Below are 21,812 nucleotides of genomic sequence, written 5' to 3' on the forward strand. Positions count from 1 at the left end.
CCAGGTACTTATACGAGTCCACTATCTCAATGTCCACTCCCTGGATGTTCACCGGTGTCAGTGTGGTGGGTCTGCATCTCCGGAAATCCACCACCAACTCCTTGGTTTTCCTGGCATTGATCAGCAGGTGGTTCTGCTGGCACCAGTCCACAAAGTCCAGTCCACTGTCTGTACTCTGAGTCATCCTCACCTGTGATGAGGCCGACTATGACAGAGTCGTCAGAGAACTTCTGTAGGTGGCAGCGTGGGGAGTTGATGGAGAAGTCTGCAGTGTAGAGGGTGAAGAGGAACGGTGCCAGCACAGTTCTCTGTGAGGCCCCCGTACTGCAGACCAGCGTATCAGAGACACAGCCCTGTGACATCACATACTGTGGGCGTTCTGTGAGGTAGTCCAGAGTGGTGGTCCACTCCCGATAGCTCCAGCTTGTCTCTCAGAAGTCGTGGCTGGATGGTGTTGAAAGCACTAGAGCAATCAAAGAACATGATCCTCACAGTGCTTTCAGGCTTCTCCAGGTGAGTCAGAGCTCGGTGCAGGAGGTAGATGATGGTGTCCTCCACCCCGATGCCAGGCTGGTAAGCAAACTGCAGCGGATGAAGACCTCGCCAGGAGGCGCAGATGGTTTAGAACCAATCTCTCGAGGGTCGTCATCAGATGTGATGTCAGGGCTACCGGCCTGTAGCTGCTGAGGTCCTTGGGATGGGAGATCTTTGGTACCGGTACCGGAGAAGACTCTTCTTCTCCTTGAGGACAGCCTTTATTTCAGGATTTATCCATGGCTTGTTATTAGAAAAACACCGTACCTTTATGATGGGTATGGTGTTGTCCACACAAAAGTTCATGTAATCCGTAATGCGGTCTGTGATGCTGTTGAGGTCATCCTCCAAAGGGCTGCAGAGGTTGTCCCATACAGTAGAATGGAAACAGTCCCTCAGGGCCTCTTCAGTCTCTGCCAACCATTTCCTAACTGTGCATTTCACAACTGGTTCTCTGTGTACTAAAGGTTTATACACAGGCTGGAGATGAACCAGGTTGTGATCTGAGCCCCCCAGGGAAGGGAGAGGTGATGAGCTGTATGCCTCCTTGGTGTTAGCATACAGTAAGTCCAATGTTTTATTGTCTCTGGTGTGGTAGGTGACATACTGGGTGAAGGCGGGGAGAGTGGAGGATGGGGAGATGTGATTAAAGTCCCCAGAGATCAGGAAAAGGGCCTGAGGATGCTGTGTTTGGAGTCTGCTGGTTACAGTGTGCAGGATCTCACAGGCTGCTGCAGCGTTAGCAGAGGGCGGGACATACACAGCTATCATAATGACGTGTGTAAACTCTCGCGGTAAATAGTGCGGTCTCATGCTAACCGCTAGCAGCTCAATGTCCTTACAGCCTAGCGTCTCTTTGATAGATAAATGACCAGAGTTACACCATCTATCGTTCACAAACACAGCCAAACCCCCTCCTCTCTTCTTACCACTTTTCTTTTTTATGTTTGCCCGGACCAGATGGAAACCATCTATGTTTATGTGTGAGCCCAGAGTTAGCGTGGTTAGCCACGACTCTGTGAAGCACATCACGCTGCATTCCCTGTAGCTCCTCTAATGTCGGGTTAGAGCCGCCAGTTCATCCATTTTTTTGGGGAGCGATCTCACGTTCCCCATAATAACAGATGGAATCGCTGGCCGGTACCTCCTAACCTTACTGCGACGCCCAATCCCGGGCCGAGTGCCGCGTCTCTTCCTCCTCACCTATCGGGGGATGTTGGCTCGCTTGGCGGTAGGCAGAACAGCGGAGGCCCCGAGGGCTAACAGCTGATCCCTGCTGTAAACAATTGGCGGTCGGACCTCCACGCGCTCTCCGGACACAGATGCCGTAAAAAATGTGATAAAAAACACGATTGTCCATAAAATTCTGAGCTTCATTGTGGAGTAGTACAGTCCTCAATAAAAAAAATCAAGAACAAGAAACTCAATAACAACAAAAAAAGAGAAAAAAGGACTCGGTCAGGAATCCATGGTACCTTCTGTCAGCAAGTTAGATGTTTCCCAAAATGTTAGCTGATTAAAACATTCTGCTAAGTGGTGCAGTGAGGTCCCATATGAGATACTGGTCACATTAAAAGCTCCTTATTTTACTTTTATTTACCATAGAGATTGTAATGTTTAGCTAGCTGTATATGCTAGGTCTGAAATTTATGTGTTATATATTTCCATTGAACAACCGCCTAAAGTATTATTGATAGCATTATAAATCTACACATGTAGCACAGCAAGCAGATGTGTTCTGCTTACCATTATCTAGAATATTCAGGCTGGTGCACGATTTTGTTGTGTAACTGTAAAACTCATTCCTCAGACTAAGATGTAGGGTAGAAAACGCACTCCGAGACACTGTGGTGCAGAGAAATACACAGTGTGAGGCCTCGCAGTTCATTCTTAGAACTCGTGGATTACCGTAAGAGTCTTTATTTAGCTCAGCCAATCCTCATTATGCACACATAGGCACACCAGTTGTATGTCAGTGTGTGTTTGTTTCGGGTTATGGTACCACAACACGGCAGCATGGATTACAACCCGTGATATGGCTAATATGCCAACATAGCTAACATCCATAAACGGATGAGATTATGTATGTAAATTGATATCTATTATGAGCTGGACATCTGAGAAAATGGCTCTTGGTTAGTGCTGTGCTCATGCTGCTAATAGAAATCTAAACTTGTAGCTGTGCCAGTGACATGATAATGTTATATAATCAAATGTCAGCCATTGTGGATCCTGACTCTGTTTGTGTGTGTTTGAAAAAGCTTCAGGACAATCTTTAACAAAACATAGAGTATATTCAAATACGGGAGGGGGATGATTGGTTGAAATGATAAAAAATGAGAGAAGATTTTCTTTAACATAGACTAAATGACACTAAAGTGGGAAAATGGAGACTAAATCATATCTAAACATGTACAGTGGAATGACTGATGTCACCCCAACCTTCATTAAAAACATAAGACATCTTTGGAGCAGCTGAAGTGTCGCTGTTACCATCTGGTGAAGCTGTACAGATGGACTGGGGTGTAATTAGTTCAACAAAGATCAAAGGAAGAGCTGTGATCATCACTGTGAACCAGCTAAAACACATTCATGGAGCACATCCACCTGCTGTTTATTTTCATTTTGTCCGGTTCGTTTTGTGCTAAGATCATCAGTTCCATCAGATTATCAGTGAGACATCCTACAACACCACAGACAAAAAGCTGATAATGAAGACGTGTTAGGTGATGAGCAGTGTGTAGAACAGGGTGTGTGAGGTGTAGCAACCAACCACAACAGAAAAGAACAGGATCAGTGATTAGTAATAATCTGTTTACAGCACCCCAAGCATTAAAACCCCCAACCCCCCAACCAGCCTGTTGTCTGGACCCTGAGCAGCTTCATTGCTCAAACTCGTATATCGCTTCTTTTATTGCACACTCATCTGACTCCCTACTGTTCTCTTCCTTCTTGTCATCCCTTTTCTCATCACCTTGCAGACTTGTGGTCTGGTTTAATTTATAGTTTGCTCTCTACCTATTTGAAACAAGCTCAAGGTCTATTGAATACAATGGCCTTCCACTCCCTCCATTATCACAGATGTCTGCCAATATTTGCTGCATTTCTTTCTGTATGGATGCACTCAGTTGTGTCCTTGTTGTTCAGATGCCAATGTCAGCAGGACACAAAACAATGTACAGGTACACTATGCTATGTTTAAGCGAGCAAGAACATATAAAACGAAATGTTCATCTGTTCTACTGCCACAGTGAGCACATATACAAAATCTACCAATGGATACATTTCTTCATTTACACTTCATAAATGCCTGTCAGTGCCCTCTCAAAGTGTTACTTCTTCTGTTTCAACTAAACTTTTTGTGCCTACTTTTCAGCCGCATGCCATATCCTTTCTTTATTGGAAAGAAAACAAACTGATGCCAAACTCAATCAAAGCATGAACAAAGGAAAAAAAGAATAAACAAACTGTTCATTATTCATTGCAGATAGGCATGGCTGATGCAGAACCGTTCACAGTTCATGTCATCATACCATTATTTTAAGCTTGTGAGCAATGCTGATGCACAGTATATGGACAAAAGTATTGGCCCACACCTCTTAATCTTTGAATTTAGGGCTTTCATTCAAGTATATAAAATCAAGTACTGAGTACTTAGCCATGCAGTCTATAAACATTTCTGAAAAAACGGGTCACTCTAAAGAGCTCACTTAAGCATTACAGAAAGTCAGTTTGTGAAATTTCTTCCCACCTAGATATTTTACAATCAACTGTAAGTGGCATTAATGCAAAGTGGAAGCACAGTAACTCGGTCAGTCGAGAACACATAAAGTCACACAGTGGGGTGCTTGAGTGCTGAGGTGCATAGTGTGAAAAAGTCACCAGCGCCCACGGACATTAACATTAGCACAAAAAGTGTGCACTGGGTGCTTCACATCATAAGTGTCCATGGTTGAGCAGTAGCTTCTGTAGGTGTAATGCATGATTAGTGATTATAGCTTTATTAGTTTCAAGCCATGGACCATTCATGTGTCTTTAGTGTCTCTATCTGTATTTCTGCTTATTAGATTTTATTTATTTATTTTTTTACATTTTCAATACAAAAACTCAGTTTTCTTTTGCTATCAGCCGTGGTATGTTAGATATAGAGAATGAAAATTTTGAGTGTTCACAAGAAGAACATGACTCTGAAATAGATTGAGAAATCACATGAGTCCAACCTTTTCAAAACCCGAATCTTTTGGTTTTTCTCAAAACAGAAAAACTGTGAATCGGTATTTGGGTTACGCCTAGGTTCATCTTATCTGTATCATTACTGTCAAAGTACGTTGTACCTTCTGTTATATTTTTTACTGATGCAATAGTCAGGACTCTTTATTTCTGGAGACTTCTCTGTCTGAGTATCTGAACTGGCAGCCAGGGATAGATGACAAAGCATAATTCTCTCTCTTTCTCTCTCTGCATTGTCAGCGTGTGTCCCCCCTTATGTGAGTCTGTGTGTGTGTGTGTGTGTGTGTGTGTGTGGTGTGTGGGTGGCTGGGTTCTTGCACCAACATTTGGTATGTGCATCAGGTCTTTCTACTGCCTCAATATTTTCATAACTGTCTGGTGCAGCTCTGCAGTGAGCACTTTGCCTCCTCACTTAATCAAAATTTAATCAGAGCAGTTAAATCAGGGCAGAAAATCTTGCAGACATGTGTCTAAGAATAAGTTCACTTCCCTTTTAATAGCATATAATAAGCTATTTAATGAAGGGTGTAGGAAAGTTAGTGAATCAGGAAGTACAGAGGATTAGTAAAAAGGAAGTGGGGGCAGCTATGAAGAGAATAAAGATTAGAAAGGTGTTTGGTCTTTGAGACATTGCTGCAGAAGTATGCAGATGTCTAGGAGCAATGGCAGTGGACTGTTTGACCAGAATGTTTAATACAATCCTGGAGAGTGAGATGAAGCCTGAGGAAAGGAGATGAAGTCTACAGGAACCAATTTTCAAGAACACAGTGATGTGCAGAGCTGTAGTAACTACAGAGTAATAAAACTAATGAGCCATAACATGAGGATATGGGAAAGAGTTGTTAAAGCTAGATCAAGAAGAGAGGTGATGACCAGTGGGCAGCAGCATGGCTTCATCCAGAGAAAGAGCACTACAGATGTGATATTTGGTTTGAATGGAGAAGATCATAAGGAGTTGTAGTGTGTTTTTGTAGATCTAGAGAAAGCACATGATGGGGTACTGTATGAGGAAGTCAGGCATGACAGAGAAGCATGTGAGAGTGGTGCAGGACATGTATGAGGACAGTGAGACAGTAGTGAGGTGTAAGGTAGAAGTGACAGATTGATTGAAGGTGGGGTTGTTTTTCATCAAAGCAGAGAGCCTAGAGAGGTGGAGGCATGCTGTTGAATATGGAGCTGTCAGTCAGGAGGAAAAGAAGAATACCACAGAGAAGACCCTTAGCTGTAGTAAAGGAAAGCATGCAGATTTTTTGCATGACAGAAGTGGATGTAAGTGATGGGGTGAGATGGAGACAGGCAATCCACTGTAGTTAAAAGAAGAATGGTAAATGGTAAATGAATTTAAAAGAAGAAGAAGAAGACGACGACGACAATAAGCTGTTTAAAGTTATCACAAGGTTAAAGCACTCTGTGAGAGAACCTTTGACAGATGAGGAGAACTCTTTGTTGCTGTGTTGCAGACCTGGTGTCAGCCACCAATACCACCAACGTGAACATCCCTCAGATGGCTGACACACTGTTTGAGCGATCCACCAACGCCAGCTGGGTGGTCGTCTTCAAGGCCCTCGTCACCACACACCACATGTGTGTCTATGGCAATGAGGTTAGTGAACAGTAAATAGACCATTTAACATGTGAAGCAGTTTGGTTTAAGCTTGAATCTCTTCTAATCAGGATAAAAGATAAATAGAAATGCTGAATAGTATATATTATAGTATACTTTAATATAGTAAAGTTTTTTTTCTAATTGCTGACAAAAACAGTCACCCCTTTGAAATAAATAATAAATGTCTGGTGTGGTGTGAAGTTACCACTTTAGAGAGCTGAAATTGGTCTTTCAAGGCATTTGCAGGAAGCCTGATGTTTCACAAATAAATAGAGGCTTTGACCACAAGTTAGTGGAATGGGTCCACTGTGCATTACTCCTGTAAAAGCTATTAAATAATGGAATAAAAGCTTGAAAAGCACAACAAAGAAAACCCTTACTAGAGATGTCAATGCTGTGTTGTTGGCTGTAGTTTTCAGCTTTGACTTCTACAGGAATGTTCACTGGGTTTTCTTTCTCTTTCTCAGAGGTTCATTCAGTACTTGGCATCCAGGACATCCTTGTTCAACCTCAGCAACTTTATTGACAAAACCGGATCTCATGGTAAGACGACAGTCTGATCAACTGTAATATCCTCCCTTTGTGTCGTTGTGTATCGTTCTTTGTAAATGGATAATCTGATAATAACCGCACATTACTGAACTTTCTCATCCTTTGCTCCTTAGGTTACAGATTTTAGAGAAGAACTTACATAAAGTTAGGAAAAATAGGAACTCACAGGAAAATAACAAATATCACATATCAGCTACAATCCCAGCAGCCGATCTCAGTGCTGATGGATCAGCCGCTACCCTTCCATATATATGTTCAATCTAGGGTGTTGTTTAATTTGTTGCACGTTTTTCAAACCACCTCCTTTCCTGCTCCACCTTTCGCTTGGACTTAATCGGTGTCAACTAATGAGATCCATAATTTGTTGGACAAGGATATAATTTTTGTAGTTTCGTCTCTGTACACAACCAGACAATCTAAGTGAAGTGCAGACTTGAAGAATTACAGCCCTTTAAATACACAGCTCCCCCATTTTCAGAGATTTAAAATGAATTGGACAAACTAACATAATTTTAAATATAAGGACTGTTTTTAATACTTGGATGGAAATCCTTCCCAGTTTATGGTTGCTGAAGTTTAGAACCCATGGACATCACCTAATGCTGTATTTGTTCCATTGCAAGGTGGCTGCTAAGCCTTTACTGCAGCCACCTTTATTGCAGGGTCTTTCCATGTACGGTTTTATTCAATAACTGAAAAATCAGGTGACTGACTTGGCCTTTGAAGAATATTTTATTTTTTTCCTTGACAAACTGTTGCATTGCTTTTGTATTTTGGGTCATTATCCAGTCCTAAAAATCTAATTCTGGCCTTTCTGTTTTTGAGTGAAACCAGTGATTTGCACCTTGTTATAAGCCATCTTCCATTCATGAATGCATCTCTTGATAATGATATTTCTACTTTCTTAAGAGTGTCCTTTTTCTTAACTATGGAAAAAATGCTGTCATCATGCATTTTGTTGTCTTCTGATGTATTTCGGACCTTTTAGAGTTGCTTAACTGGCCAATGCATTTTTTCCTTTTAAGAATGTACCAGATCACTGATTTGGCCCTCACAAAGGTGTATTTTTAGCCAAATGACGACCTCGCTCACTTGCACTGACATCCCTTTGGGCTCTTAAAATTACAGTGAAAAGCTATGAAACCTTATTATATCAAATATTGTGTCTTGTGACTTCATTTGTCATGAAATAATAAGATGACAGGTCTCACTTGAATTGGCAGATTCATTTTAGCCTCTGCAAATGGGGGCTACATAAAAATATTTTTTGTTTGATGTGGTACATTACCACTGTGGTAATGTACAGAGGCTACAAAATTGTGTGTTCAGCAAATTATGGACCAAACTATCTCAGCTACACACGGGGAAATTGTGATTCCTGTTATATTGACTGCTTTAGGGATACACTGTTTACTGCAGGTTCTAAAAAATATTTTCTCACTAGGACAAAAAGAGATCAATGCATGAAGTGAGCTGTTGAGAAACAAATGACAAATAATAGAAATAATCAAGAAAGAAATACAAGCAGACAGCAAGAAGCCTATTAGCTTTTTGTTCAACAATCATTTAATTTTGATTTCATTTTGTGTAGGCTATGACATGTCTACATTCATCAGGCGGTATGGACGATACCTGAATGAGAAAGCCTTTGCTTACCGCCAGATGGCATTTGACTTCACCAGAGTCAAGAAAGGGTACGGTAAACACGGTGTGCATGCAGTCGCTCATAGCAACACTTGTTTGGCCATTAGCATTTTCTTTTACATGCTTTTACTTAGCGTGTGGTTAAAACCTGTAGCTCTTCTTTTGTGTAAAATACTCTCTCTGTTGTGTTACCTCAGCGCTGATGGAGTGATGAGAACCATGACCACTGAGAAGCTGCTGAAAGGCATGCCTGTTCTGCAGACACAGATTGACACACTCCTGGAGTTTGATGTGCGTCTTTGCTTTGATTTGCACACTTTTTCGCTCTTTTTCTTCTTCTTTATTTATTTGGATGAACAGAACCTCAGACAGCCCTACTTATCTCTGTCCTGTCTCCTCTCAGGTTCATCCCAAGGAGCTGAACAATGGGATCATCAATGCTGCATTTCTGCTTCTCTTCAAGGACTTGGTGAAACTGTTTGCATCCTACAATGATGGGATCATCAACCTATTAGGTTAGTAGTCCACTTAAAGTGAATAGATTGCAGGATTATTTCACTTCACCGATGATAATCAAAAAAGATGGACAAGGTGTTTGTCAGTCAGCAAACCTCTTGTTTTTGTGTGTAGAGAAATTCTTCAAAATGAAGAAGAGTGAATGCAAGGAGGCCTTGGAGATCTACAAGCGTTTCCTGACCAGGGTGACAAAGATTGGAGAATTCATGAAGCTGGCTGAGGTAGCCTCAGCGGTCCTTTTTCTTTTGACTCACATAGTGACTGTAAAAACTGAGTCTGTGCAGTGTGATAATATTGTTTTTTAAATATATATATATTTCTTTTCTTTAACAGACAGTTGGAGTTGACAAAAATGACATTCCCGACATCAACTATGTAAGTTATATATCACAGCTCTCAGGGTTTTTTTAATCCCACTTTGCAAGCGATGGGATCAAGAATATATAATGCATATGACTACCATCCATCTCCTCTCACACACACATGCATACACAGAAGCCCATGTCTCACCCACCACCATCTCCCCACCCAGTGTCTCCACCCAGGGGTAGTGGTGGATCTAGCAGACTCGGATGACGAGGACTGCCCCTTTAAACCTCTCGAGGAACCGGTAACCACAGAAACAAAGGGGTTATTTTGGCTGAGTGCCTGTTTACAGGATGAAGTGTTGGCACGTTGACCTTTCTTTAATTTGACAAACAAGTCACACAAAACACACAAATCACTCTTGTGTTTGTGTGTGCATAGACACATGCATGTGACTAATGCGGTGGGATTTTCTCTCACTCTTGTTTCTGGTGATTAAACCTCGGCTGGAATGTATCTGAGGAGATGATTTAAGATTTGTGTGGAGTTGTGATTACAGTTTGAAATTTCTTTGTTCTGCTCAGGCTCCCAGCAGTATCCTAGAATCTCTGGAAACCCACATGAATGGCCTGGAGGATATAAAAGGTGGAAAGAAGGGGTAAGACGTAACATTTCTTTGCAACGTCATAGTAAAAACATTAGGATAACTCTTTCTATCTCCCGCTTTTGTTTTCACGAGTAGCCAATAGAAATATTGGTAGAAACAGGTTTTGTATTTCTACAGTTTCCTTTAACCCCTCCTCTCTTTTACTCTCCTTTACGTTGATTTGGAAACACCAGTGAAGGGTGAGCATATGTGTTATGTTTCGTTTGCAGTTTACTAATTATTTAGATGTATTTACTGTCCCACCTCTCGCCACACCCTCCCCCAGGTAATAAATGGGCACATTATTCACATGTGAATTATGAACTGGATCAATCTAATAGTTCACATGTGGAAATGTGTGTGTCGGTGTGATTACATGCGTGACCTCTGGGAGACACATGTTTTGGTAAACAGCAGGTCACCACATGTGTACTGTCATACGCTAATATGCAATGTGAATCGTTATATGAAGGGTTTCATTCCCAAGTCAAACTGAAAATGAAATAAAAGCTGGCAAAATCGGACTGATTTAACAAATCTTATGCACTGGATTTTATTCTTGTTTTCATACTTGATTACATATTATGGTACTTTGGAAATTAACTCTTCATATGATCACATATGATGAAGTCTATCTTAAATGTTTGTTTGAATCCCCGATATTAAGTTTAAAATGATCTGTAAAATTGAGCTTTTGTCAAGCAGTTTGTTTTAAGCACATCACTTATACCTCCTCTTGTTCTTCCACTTTCAGGTCTCCAACAAAGGTAAGATGCACATTTAAAGTAGTCTGTTTTTTTCTTTAGCCTTTTATATTGTGAATCAGCACTGAAAGGGGGCTTGTCTGTCTACTTTCCAGGGATCTCCTACAAACAATGTGTCTCCAACGTCAACTCCAGCCAAATCTTCAAATGCTGTTCCCACATTGCAGCCTCCTCCTGGGGACAGTGCTGGCAGCGCTGCTGCTTCAGCTGCTCCTGAACCGGCTGAAGAGTAGGTTCCTATTTCTAGTAAATACCCCGCCAATGCAACCTTTCAAAAAACATTGGATTTTGTTAACATCTATAAAATACCATATACTTACAGTGTATCTGTATTGTCAGTATTGCCAAAAGTAATCACCACCCATCAGAATTGATCAATCCAATTCCAGCATGGTACCATGATACGATGCCACCCGTGCAACATGTCCAGTGTGAAATTTCCTCTCTATGAAATATTCCACAGTCAGCTGTTAGTGGTATTATAACAAAGTGGAAGTGATTGGGAATGACAGAATTTTAACAGACAGACAGAAATCACGAATTGTGATTTTTTTGGTGTCTGCTTGCCCAGTTTAGTTTATAATTTCATTTAGTTCACATGTATAATTTGGATGATGGGTAAATGATCTCAGAAGCAAGACATTTCCCACGATGTTGTCTCCACTTTTTTTAGTGCTAGGTAACAAAATGTCACTCCAACAGTGCTATTTTAACCTCACCCAGCTGATTAAGTGCAAGTAAACTATTGATCATGTGCAGCAGAAAATTTTCACTCAGAAAAGTGTGGTTAAAACTTTATCATCTTCCAGTTCATTGCTAGATCTGGATCCACTGTCCTCTACTGGCCCTTCAGCACCATCAGCTGCCCCCACATCTTGGGGAGGTAAGTGGCCCTCCTTCCTTTAGAACAGCTGCTGATATCATGCACATGGTTTTCATCGCAGTCATTGTTAGAAAGAATGACAGGTAATCTAGTCCTTTTAGTGAACATGTAACAGTCTATTTTCATTGGAGTTGACTAGAGAATCAAATCAAATCTCCAGAACAAGACATATCTTCTCCCTGTTTCTTTGTTTTCTGCCTCCGTAGATCTTCTTGGATCAGGTGAGTGCAACTCCTCCTCTGTACTTCACCTGTAGGATCTGGTCCAGACTAGTCCATTCTTAAAACCTCCTCCAGGTTGCCTTGATTTTACTGGTTTTCTTGCTGTAATATGAAATTGAAGCAACCTGGAGGCAATATATTGTTTCTCTATTTAGAAAATATAAAAATAGACAACATTGCAGCAGTGTCACATGGTTACTTCCCTGTTTGTCTCCTCAAGCTGTTCTCTTAGTCTGAGTACTCTCTTTGTTTCTCTCTGCCTTCTCCCTCCCCTCCCTCCACATACTCCATTGTCTGTTTTTGGTTTATAATGGGGGCTATTTTGGTTGATTGCTTTTTAATATTTATTTCTTGGTTATGACTGGACAATGCTGGATCATTTGGCGACTTTTAATTTGTTTAAAAATACGGGTTTTTCTTCTTCTTTTTTTTTGGCCACTTCTAAATGATCTTTATTGGGCTTTATTTGGATTGACCTTTCTTTTGGCTTTTTTTTTCTTCACTCTCACAACGGTGACTCCACTGGCTATTTTGGTTCCTCTTTTGTGGTTTATTTTGCCTCCTTTCTATGGGGATTTCAAACACCCCTGCTGGTACTGGAAGAAATGGGCGATTCCTTGCTATCTGAACCCACCCTCGCAGCTGAGCCCACCCCCTCCCTTGCAGCGGCATCGCCCACTCCTGCAGCAGCAGAACCTGGAGTCTCTCTAGCTCCTCCCACTAGCACAGCAGCTGCCACCTCCCCTGGCGCCGCCAATGTGGATCTGTTGGGAGGTCAGTGGGCTTCCAGAAAATTCTCTACGAAGGAATCACTCTGGGAAGCTCAACTGTAAAACCCATCACACGATATGATAACACAGACGACTGCATGCTCAAACACGTACAGTATGTAGACAGAACTTTGCTGAATTATGGCAGTTGTTGTCTGTCCACTGCAAGCAAAGTTGTATCATCAAAAACTCTCACTGCGTACTGGATTGATGCACATCCCTATCAACTGCCTTAAAATTATAGCCCCGCATTATTTAGTTATATTTAAACAGACTAAATACATTTGATTATGGATTAACCATGTCAAAATATATACACTTAATAGCTTACAATGCTACTCAATGTTTAGAAAAACTTATCACATGAATTTTCACTTTTCATTTCCTAATGCCACATTTCATGACAGTGTAGTAGTCCCTGCCTCTGTTAGCATCTTTTTGACGTTGATGCCCTAAAAACAGCAATTTATTAACAAGATGCTGATCGTAATTTTGGCCGGCATTGATATTACTCAGCGTTAAAAGAAGGTGAAAAGAAAGAAATGCTTCCATGCAGGTTGTGTAGAAAAGATGGTTTGTGAACTAGGGTTTGCCATTTTGGAGGTTACTATGTTCATTTTCTTGTGACGTTGTTCATTTTCATGTGAGGGTAGAGCTGGGGGAACTATCAGCTACCCTGCAGCAATGCTGACTTATTTCACAAGATTAATCTGTAACTTATCACTGTCTATACTTCAGCAGGGTTATTAAAAGTGTTTCTTAGTGAGGAGACTCAATAGGTTTGCCTCTTGCTTTGGGCTCACAGAGTGTGCACATTAGTGACAGGAACACATATTGGGTGAACATGAAGGGTCTAACTACAAGGTGAAGATTGCAAAGTTTCTTCTGATAGAAACTCTACAAGATTTACAAGAAACTGTAAATCCAGACAGCGTTACCACCACAGGCCAAAGACAAAAAAGCCGGCTGACTGGTTAGGTTCCACTCCCAGGCATGCGTGGCTGTGCTGAGTGGGGTTTTTCTCGTCATAGTTGAAAGGTTTGCTAGATAAAGATTTGGGGGCAAAATAGGGCATTGTTAATTTGCAGTTGATGCATCAAACCCTGTTCAATAAACTATCATTCTAGCATAGCTTTGAGAGATGTTGCATGCCAGTTGTTCTTGATCAGTTCATTGCTTGGCTGAATTTGTGCACAGCCAGGATTGTAGTTCTGGACCGTTGGCTTGCTTTTCCTGTGCTCCGTGACATAATAATAATCTACTGTATTACAGAGAGTGGTATAGTGGCTAACGTGTGGTATAAAAGATTTCCTGTGTCTGATCATGTAGCAACAAACAAAAAATCAGTCTATTACTAAAAGTACTGTGCACTAAGTGGTGCACAGGGTGGTCCGAATTATCCATGAGCTGTTATTTCCACAGCACACCGCAGCTAAGTACAGTACTGCAATTACAACTTTTGTTTCAAAATGTTATGAGCGGAATTGATCAGATTTGGAGAGGTACATGAAATCTTGTCACCATTCAGGGTTGCTCCTTCTTGGAAGAAATTTACTTGGGTAAAGTGTGTAACTATGTGGGCAGTATCAATGCTTTAGTGTCATGAAAAGTGTCATTATTTAAATTACTAAAAGTGAAATTCTGATGTGAAAAATATCTCAATATAGAATTTAAATGAATGAACTAGCTAATATGATAATAAGAATGACTAACAAGCAGTTTAGTGATGAGTTGTGTTTTAATCGTTTATCGGTGGTACGCAGTTTTATGTGATGTGCTTTTTTGGGAAAGCAATCACATTTAATCACATTATTTTAATCCATACAAAATGTACAATCAGATTTAGACTTAATATTTCTACAGATATTCTCCACATACTCACCACATGTTCACTTTTGGCTTGTATATACACTGCTGCACTCATGCGTCCTGTTTGATAGGCCGTAATGCTTTTCTTTGATCTCTGAAAAGCAATTCTATCAAACCCTGTCACATGTCTACAGCTACAGATGGCAGCTGTAACACTTGTAGAGTCCTGGCTTATTCGGCTCTTTGTGCACTAGATTAATCCTTGCTGTAATGCCTCCTGTCTGTATTCCCATTTGCTCATTCACCTGTCAGTCATTGATGTCACATAACAGTTCTGTACGCTGCTGTTTCTAAAAGCTGAAAACAGCTTAAAAATGCTTCTGCAACTTAAACGCTTTAATCTTATGTTCTTTTTTCTTAATAGTCTTGTTTTCCTCTGGCTTTTTGACTCTCTCTTTTTTATCCTTATTTCTTCATCTGTCTCTCTCCGCGTTTCTGTCCTCTCCTGGGGTTTTGCAGAAGCCTTCGCAAGTCCTGCTCCTGCCGCTGAGGCCTCCGCAGGAGCAGCTGAAGGTGGGGCTGCTGCTACATCCACCCCAGCTGCCAACACTGGAACTGGTGGGTGACCAACATCTGTCTGTGTGAGAGAGAGTGTGTATGTGTGTCAGCCAGTGGCATACATGAGAAAGCAACAACAACAAAAAACACGCAGTTAAGCAATTCTTTCTTTACATGTTTTCTGCATGAAAACATACAAACAATACAGCAAAGCAAGTTAGCTAAAAACTCAAAACCTCAACAGGAAAGAAGCTGTGAGCTAATTTGTGATGCTAATATTAGCTTAATTAAGCTTTAGAGATTTGCTGGCTTCAACAGCTACAGCTATCTAAAATAAAAACCAATTGTTTCAAAGTTGTTGTTTTTTTTTTTTTTTATTACACAGAGTAATAAAAAACCTACTCACAGTAGAAAAGGTACAGGTGTAACTATTAAAATAATGCTAGCTTTTGTTTGTGTACGTTGAGTCACGCTATCATGGCTTTATATTTTCTCCTGTAACTTTTCAAAATGCGCATATTTATTTAGAGACTTAGACTTAGAGACTTAGAGCTTTTTCTTGTCATTGTGCAGTTTCTTGCACAGCGAAATTGGGTAGCTGAACCACAAAGGTGATAAAGTAAGAAGAAGAGAAACCAATATACAACGAAGGCGGAAAAGAAATAAATAATTAAATAAATAGAATAAAATAAAAAAAACAGTGTACATGTATACATATGTGAGTGGAACTATATACATGGTGTATGTGTAGGAAACATTGAAACAGACTGGGACCAAAATAATTGCACATGAGCAAAAAATATAGCACAGAACATGGAAAGACTGAGATATTGCACATAGATGATCAACAGCAGTGTCAGGGTGGATGTGTTGGGGAAGTCTTTACACACTCTTAGTTTGTATTAAGAGTTCTGACAGCCCACGGGAAGAAGCTGTTCTTTAGTCTGTTGGTTTTGCACCTGATGGATCTGAGCCTTTTTCCAGAGGGCAGGATGTTGAAGAGGTGGTGGTTAGGATGGAGGTGGTCCTTTATAATTGCCCTGGCTCTGGAGAGACATCTTGAGCTGCCAATTAAGTCCAGGGAGGGGAGTGGACAGCCGATCACCTTCTCTGCAGTTCTGATGACCCTCTGTAGTCTCTTCTTGTCAGCTGTTGTGCAACCAGCGTACCACACAGGGATGGCGTGCACCAGCACACTCTCGATAGTGTCACGGTAGAAGAATGCAATTGTGTGAGTCAGAGTTTCTCATCAATAATTACTATATTTTACTTACATACTTTATTTTCCTAGTTAGGAAGGTATTCTTTCGACTTCTGTGCATTTCCGTAGTTTGAACTCAGAACATGGAGATAACATGGGCACAACAAAGAGTTGTTAAAATACAGGACTTTAATGGAATATATTGCTTGTTATGTTGTTTTTGTATTTCTTTTATTATGACTGTGAAAGAAGAAAATGTTATAACTTTACAGAGAAAGATGTAGATGCCTGTGGTTGTGAATGTGTAAAGGTTAATGAGGGTTTAAACTCACGTCTTTGTGCAGGTAGTATGGATTCATTCATCATTACTGCTTGGGTATGGAAGGGAAATCTTGTTAGTGGCGTTCAAGAGCAAGAATATTCATGCTTGTCTTTTGTCATCACAAGAAAACTTTAGACTTTCTGTTATGGAGAAGACTGCCTGGTTTTATTTGAAGTTCCTAACGTTATGGACTGTGAAAGGATTTAATATCCGCTCCAGTTGTTTGTCATTTTCTCTCCCATCACAGATGCTATTTATAGCTGTAACTGTTACGACTGACAGCAGGAGTATGTTGGAGCTCTGCACATTTTCACCTCCTATCATTCCCATCTGATGTTTTCCATTTCTCTGACCTCCTTCTTGTGGTTATTGCGGTACTCCTGTAACCGTTACATAAAACATACAGTATTGTGCAAAAATGTTGAAAAATAATGCAGTGAGTAGCTTCATAAGTTCACCCTCAAATCAGTAATTGTTGTGCTTGCACTTTTTCTTTGATGCAGCACCAGTTCTCAAAGGAACATTTTTCAAAGCATCTTGAAGCACTTGCTGCAGTTTTTCTGTGTCAGCCTGTCTCTCACTTTTCACTGTCTTTTTGTGTAAAGACAGACTGACGCATTGATATTGGGATCAGGCCTCTGCGGGGGACCAGATATCTAATGTCTAGAATTGACCTAAGCCTTTGCTCAGTGCCGTATGTCTGCTCTCTTTTGTATCAAAGTCAATGTCTAACATTCCCCTTTTCTCAATGTTTTACATTTCTTTCCTACCCCCCAACACCCCCCATTTCCTCCCAAAAGACCCCTTTGCTCCCTCAGATGGTAGCACCAACGCAGCGTCTTCAGGTCTAGACCTTTTCGGCATGATGTCAGTGGAGAGCAATAACCCGGCTAGTTCCCTGGATGCCTGTTTTAGCTCGGGTGTGCCCCAGCCCTCCCCTTCCCATTCCCCTTCACCGCTCTTCACCTCCTCATCCAACACCATCACCACCACTGCAACCATTTCAGCTCCTATTGCCGCCAGCACCACCAGCCCTGGGATTGACCTTTTCAGTGGTAAACATTGGAGATTTGTGTGATCCGGCATTAGTAACTATCGCATCATACTGAGGCAGGCTGGTGTCTTCTTGACTCTGTGGTTTGAGGCTGTTTGCCATTTTTTTGTCATTATTTTTATGAGGGAAAATGTGCACATGTTTGCAGCTTTGCCTCTCCAGTTGAAAGAGTTTGAGCTTTTTAATATTCCTGTCTTGGGTGCGCATGTATTTGTAGATATCTTTGACTCCATGCCAGACACGAGCTTCTCCAAAACAGACCTCGCTCCCAGTGCTGACTTGTTTTCAGCAGGTACCCTTTTGCACTCAATCTGCCATCTTGCGCGTGCTCTTACTCTCATATCCTGTCTTGCTGTTTGTGTTTTTCAGCTTTGTCCTTGGCTTTGATCAGGGAAGAAAAGAAGGAAATGAGATTGCTCTGTTATGGGTCAGCTGAAAGCCACTGAGCTGTCTGAAGCATTTAGTGAATGACACTTACCTCTTTTCTTATTCCGGCATGTACTGCGTGCACTGAAACTGAACTTGATAAAAGCGCACTGTGCATTATAATGAATAGTTTCTGTGTGTGTGTGTGTTTAGTGTGTATTTGTGCGTGTTTGGGGTCTAAAAACATAATCTCCACCTTGCCTCCTCCAGCGGATGTGTTCAGCTCCTCTGCCCCCATCCTCTCCTCAGCACCCCCATCCAAACTTGACACAGGAGCCATCATGAATCTGTTTGGTGGTGGGTAACTCACATGACCGCCTCCCCTCACTCTGCCTCTCTTGTTCACGCTGAGGAAGCGAAGGACATAAAATGAAACAAGTGATTTTGAAACCATCAGGTTTTCTCCTTTATGATCATAGCTATTGCGATTGTTGCTGCTGTATATTTTGTTTTTGTTATTCATGTGGGTGGATACATTATTGGAGATTCGCACACAGATAGCTGAGATGAGTCAAAGTATTTATCAACTGCTAATAATGACTCTGGCTCAAGATTTTCTTCCTTTTAAACTAAAAGTGGCTACACTACTTCAGCACAATTATACTTGCTCTCATTTATCCTCTAGAAAAATAGGATTATGAGCACAAATCTAACAACTAAAATTCCTTGCTGTGTATATCTGAGTGTTACATGTGAAAAGGCCATTTTTATAAGCAGTATGTGTGTGTGATGTTTTCATTTTCTGAAATCGAAAATCCTGCGCTCATGCTTTCAAGCCCTCTTTTCTAACTCTAAGCATTTTGTCTGACATTAATAGTGTGAAGCTGAAGGCTGATTGTTCCCCTTCTTTGCCTTAATGCTGCGATGGAAATGGCTCGACCCACTGCGACCCTGTCATGGAATGAATGGTGGACTGTGTTTATGTTTTTTGGTTGACCTGCCAGAGCCTACAGGAGGAGATGCCCCAGCTGCTGCTGCTGCCCCTGCTCCGGTTGCCCCCGGTGCTGAACTGATGTCAGGTAAATCCTCAGATGTGGAAGTGCCAACCTGAATGTGATCAGTGAAGGTTATATCATCATGTTTGTATGAAATAGTTCCCTCTCACTGCATGTATTGTGGTCATGGATGGATTTCATAACAGATATTATGAGCACAGGTCTGGAGGCTCCTGAGCTAAAGCCTCTGTATTAAGGTTTGTTTTTGTCGAGTTTAAAGTGGAAATAGACTGATGGTATTGTTTTGTAAAGTCTGTAAGCGTGGAATAAAAGAGAGAACATTAACCAGAGGTCCTCACAGACTGACTGGATGGGGTCATGGTACCAAACAAGCACGCTCATTTATAGAATTCCCCACTCAACAATTATTTCAATGATGGACTCATGCACTCCAAATATGAGTCTATATTATTAATATATATGCGGTAACAAACTACTCACTCATCAGAACTTCACCTTTCAGACCATGCTCTCAGCAAAGTCAGTGCTGCTCAAGTTCCTTAAGTCCAAAGTCCTCCCCTCTACTCTCCTTCCTCTTTTAAGGACCACTTTTTTTTTGCTTTGGCTTGCTAAACATAATTTATAATGCTGCTGCACAGAGGAGCTACTCTGTTTTTTTTCTGACACTTGCCAAAAACAAAAACGGTTGCATAGGCTACTTGACATCAACAGGTTCACATGCATGTTCTGCAAATGACAGACGGCACAAAAGGATTTGATTCATAATATTAGTAATAATATATTGTTTGAATACAGTAAGGCTTTGGTTGATGAGTTAACATGACTTATTAAACATATTGTGGAACTTTTATGTGTTAATAGTTCTATCGACCTTGCTTCTCCTGTCTTTTGGGCCCTGGATGCCCTGTCCAAAAAAGAATAGGTTGGGGTTTCTGCTTAGCTCAGAGGCCCTAACCTGATCATTCATCCATGGCTACAGCTGTTCATCTTGTAATAACACTCATGATTCCTTGTTGTTGTCCTGCTAATACCATAATATCACTTTACAATATTTTACTAACACTTTCTTTGATAATCTTAAAATCGGTTTGCTTGCCAGACTAGCTGTTTCATGTCAGTGAATGTATCACTTACTGTTTCTATTAACTTTGGTAATGGTTAATGAAATAGTTTGCTGTCAGCAGCTTCTCTTTGGATTGTATTTATTAACTTTTAACAGCAACATACATCAACATTGTTTGTGCCACACAAAATGGTGCATGTTTCTGCTGGCTTGGTTTTTGCTTCAGTTTCATCATAACAGCATCACATTTTGCTTATGACGACTTACATTCTTCGGAAAATCCTCCAATCTTTCTCACCTTTCAATACTTGATCCCTGCTTATGTGGTTCCTGGTCCTCTCCTTTTGTGCTGCTGGTCTCATATTATATAACTAATGGTCTGCAATACTTCTGCTTTAAGGCTTAACTCTTTCTCTTTTCCTTCTTTTCTATCAACCATACAATAACCTCCTTAGAAAAAAAAACACTCTATTGAAACCTCATTGCATTTTCCCCTCTCTCTCTTTGGCATCTGTGCTTTTTTTTTTTACTCTCCTCTCTTTCTCTCTCCCTCGCTCTCTTTCTCCATCTGGCTCTTGGGCTGGCTCATTTCTTGCTTCCTGCCATTTGATTGGGTGAGTCCCCTTGCTCTTTAACACGCTAATTTCCCACAGTGCACTGCATTGCGGTGGTGCAAGGCAAGCTCAGCTGCACTTTCTCCTGAAACACCAGATGCTTGACGGTTATGAGGACTGTGTGAAGTAGCAGTTATTATTCAGTGCTTCTTTAGCATTTAACCCAGCTTCATTCTAGCTTCAGTGCTTCTGCCCTCATGCCAGTTTCTGCAGCAGTCACAAACTCATGGGAAAACTACATTAACGGTCGCATTCTTGACATCATGTTTGATGCTATGCAGAAGCAAGCTCAGGTTTATATCTGTCCCACATATATATGTACTTTTAAAGTTCTTTATCTTACTGCAATTGATCATAACAGATGTCTCCTGAGTCATATATTCGATGGTTTTATGTTATATTCTATTTCACATGATTGAAATTCACTAAGATTTAGTATTTTCCAAAAAGAAACCATATGTCGTATTTTAAATGAACCAACTCTTCTTCAGTAGGTTACATTTCAATGCTCTCTTTTTGCTGTTGTCATGGAGACATCTGTTGGTTGTCATGGTAATATCCCAAGTAATAAGAAGGCCTGCTCCTGAGTTGTAGTAGAGTGTGAGAATTGCTTGTAGTGAAGGATACTAATATCTCCCTCCCCTGTCCATCTTCTCCCTTCCCTGTTGCACCTCCTCCCTGCTGTAGTATTTGATGGCCTAGGGGATGTAATGAAGCCCACAGTGACTCCCCAGGCTGGGGATGTTGACACCTCTATGGCTAACATGGCAAGTAGTAAGTAGAGTTTTAGATTTCTAGATTTCTGGACTATGTAATGCAGTAAATTAACATTTTGAGAAATATGCTTGTTTGTTCTCCAGCAGAGATTCTTAAATTGCAAGGTTTGCTTTATTTATTCATTCTAAATAAATTGTGAAAGGCTTGAGAGTTACTTCTTTACATATTAAACAAAAGAGAAAAGCAGTCTTGGGAACGTTAGATGTGCTGGCAGTCACATTTTCTTTTATATTTAACAGAGCCAAACCTATTTATGGTATACATGCCCAAAATGCTAACTAAGTAATTTGAATACTTATAATTTTGTTACAATGTAAAACATTTGGGAATTTGGTGAAATGAATTTTATTTGAGTGGCGT

General features: G+C 40.8%; 2 protein-coding genes across 11 annotated transcripts in view; both read left to right on the plus strand.

Moving 5' to 3' along the window:
• The window catches only part of snap91b (synaptosome associated protein 91b), a 30,480-nt gene that overhangs the window by 4,878 nt on the left and 3,790 nt on the right, over nucleotides 1-21,812 (plus strand). For 3 of the 9 annotated variants that reach the window (XM_042227046.1, XM_042227047.1, XM_005914271.3), the window contains exons 3-18: nucleotides 6,225-6,367; nucleotides 6,838-6,913; nucleotides 8,514-8,616; nucleotides 8,764-8,857; nucleotides 8,970-9,081; nucleotides 9,197-9,303; nucleotides 9,416-9,457; nucleotides 9,973-10,046; nucleotides 10,229-10,234; nucleotides 10,789-10,801; nucleotides 10,894-11,027; nucleotides 11,608-11,681; nucleotides 11,888-11,902; nucleotides 12,506-12,676; nucleotides 15,001-15,099; nucleotides 18,987-19,061. In XM_042227046.1, the coding sequence (XP_042082980.1) occupies nucleotides 6,225-6,367; nucleotides 6,838-6,913; nucleotides 8,514-8,616; nucleotides 8,764-8,857; nucleotides 8,970-9,081; nucleotides 9,197-9,303; nucleotides 9,416-9,457; nucleotides 9,973-10,046; nucleotides 10,229-10,234; nucleotides 10,789-10,801; nucleotides 10,894-11,027; nucleotides 11,608-11,681; nucleotides 11,888-11,902; nucleotides 12,506-12,676; nucleotides 15,001-15,099; nucleotides 18,987-19,061 (1,338 nt within the window). Of the gene's footprint in view, nucleotides 1-6,224; nucleotides 6,368-6,837; nucleotides 6,914-8,513; nucleotides 8,617-8,763; nucleotides 8,858-8,969; nucleotides 9,082-9,196; nucleotides 9,304-9,415; nucleotides 9,458-9,972; nucleotides 10,047-10,228; nucleotides 10,235-10,788; nucleotides 10,802-10,893; nucleotides 11,028-11,607; nucleotides 11,682-11,887; nucleotides 11,903-12,505; nucleotides 12,677-15,000; nucleotides 15,100-18,986; nucleotides 19,062-21,362; nucleotides 21,450-21,812 lie in introns of all 9 variants that reach the window. The other 6 variants (XM_014337698.2, XM_014337707.2, XM_014337706.2 and 3 more) reach the window with 4 other exon arrangements.
• LOC121815573 (clathrin coat assembly protein AP180) lies at nucleotides 15,111-18,980 on the plus strand. Of its 2 annotated transcripts, none has more exons than XR_006055191.1 (2): nucleotides 15,111-17,908; nucleotides 18,253-18,980. XR_006055191.1 is itself a non-coding variant. In XM_042227060.1 (2 exons), exons 1-2 carry the CDS (start codon nucleotides 17,287-17,289, stop codon nucleotides 18,345-18,347), a joined length of 426 nt encoding a protein of 141 aa, XP_042082994.1. In that variant the 5' UTR covers nucleotides 15,111-17,286; the 3' UTR covers nucleotides 18,348-18,980. The 2 variants fall into 2 exon arrangements, 1 of the variants encoding a protein (XP_042082994.1); XM_042227060.1 differs by having other exon boundaries at nucleotides 15,111-17,617.

The sequence above is a fragment of the Haplochromis burtoni genome, unplaced genomic scaffold (genome assembly GCF_018398535.1).
Source record: "Haplochromis burtoni strain Fernald_Lab_line unplaced genomic scaffold, NCSU_Asbu1 Contig_8, whole genome shotgun sequence".
NCBI classification, from domain to species: domain Eukaryota; kingdom Metazoa; phylum Chordata; class Actinopteri; order Cichliformes; family Cichlidae; genus Haplochromis; species Haplochromis burtoni.

What these genes read in the sequence shown, in the direction of transcription:
- LOC121815573 (XM_042227060.1), top strand. Translation starts at nt 17,287, where the DNA reads ATGTCTAACATTCCCCTTTTCTCAATGTTTTACATTTCTTTCCTACCC. An exon ending in TGGGATTGACCTTTTCAGTG is followed by an intron (nt 17,618 to 18,252) that starts GTAAACATTGGA and finishes TGCCTCCTCCAG; the next exon opens with CGGATGTGTTCAGCTCCTCT.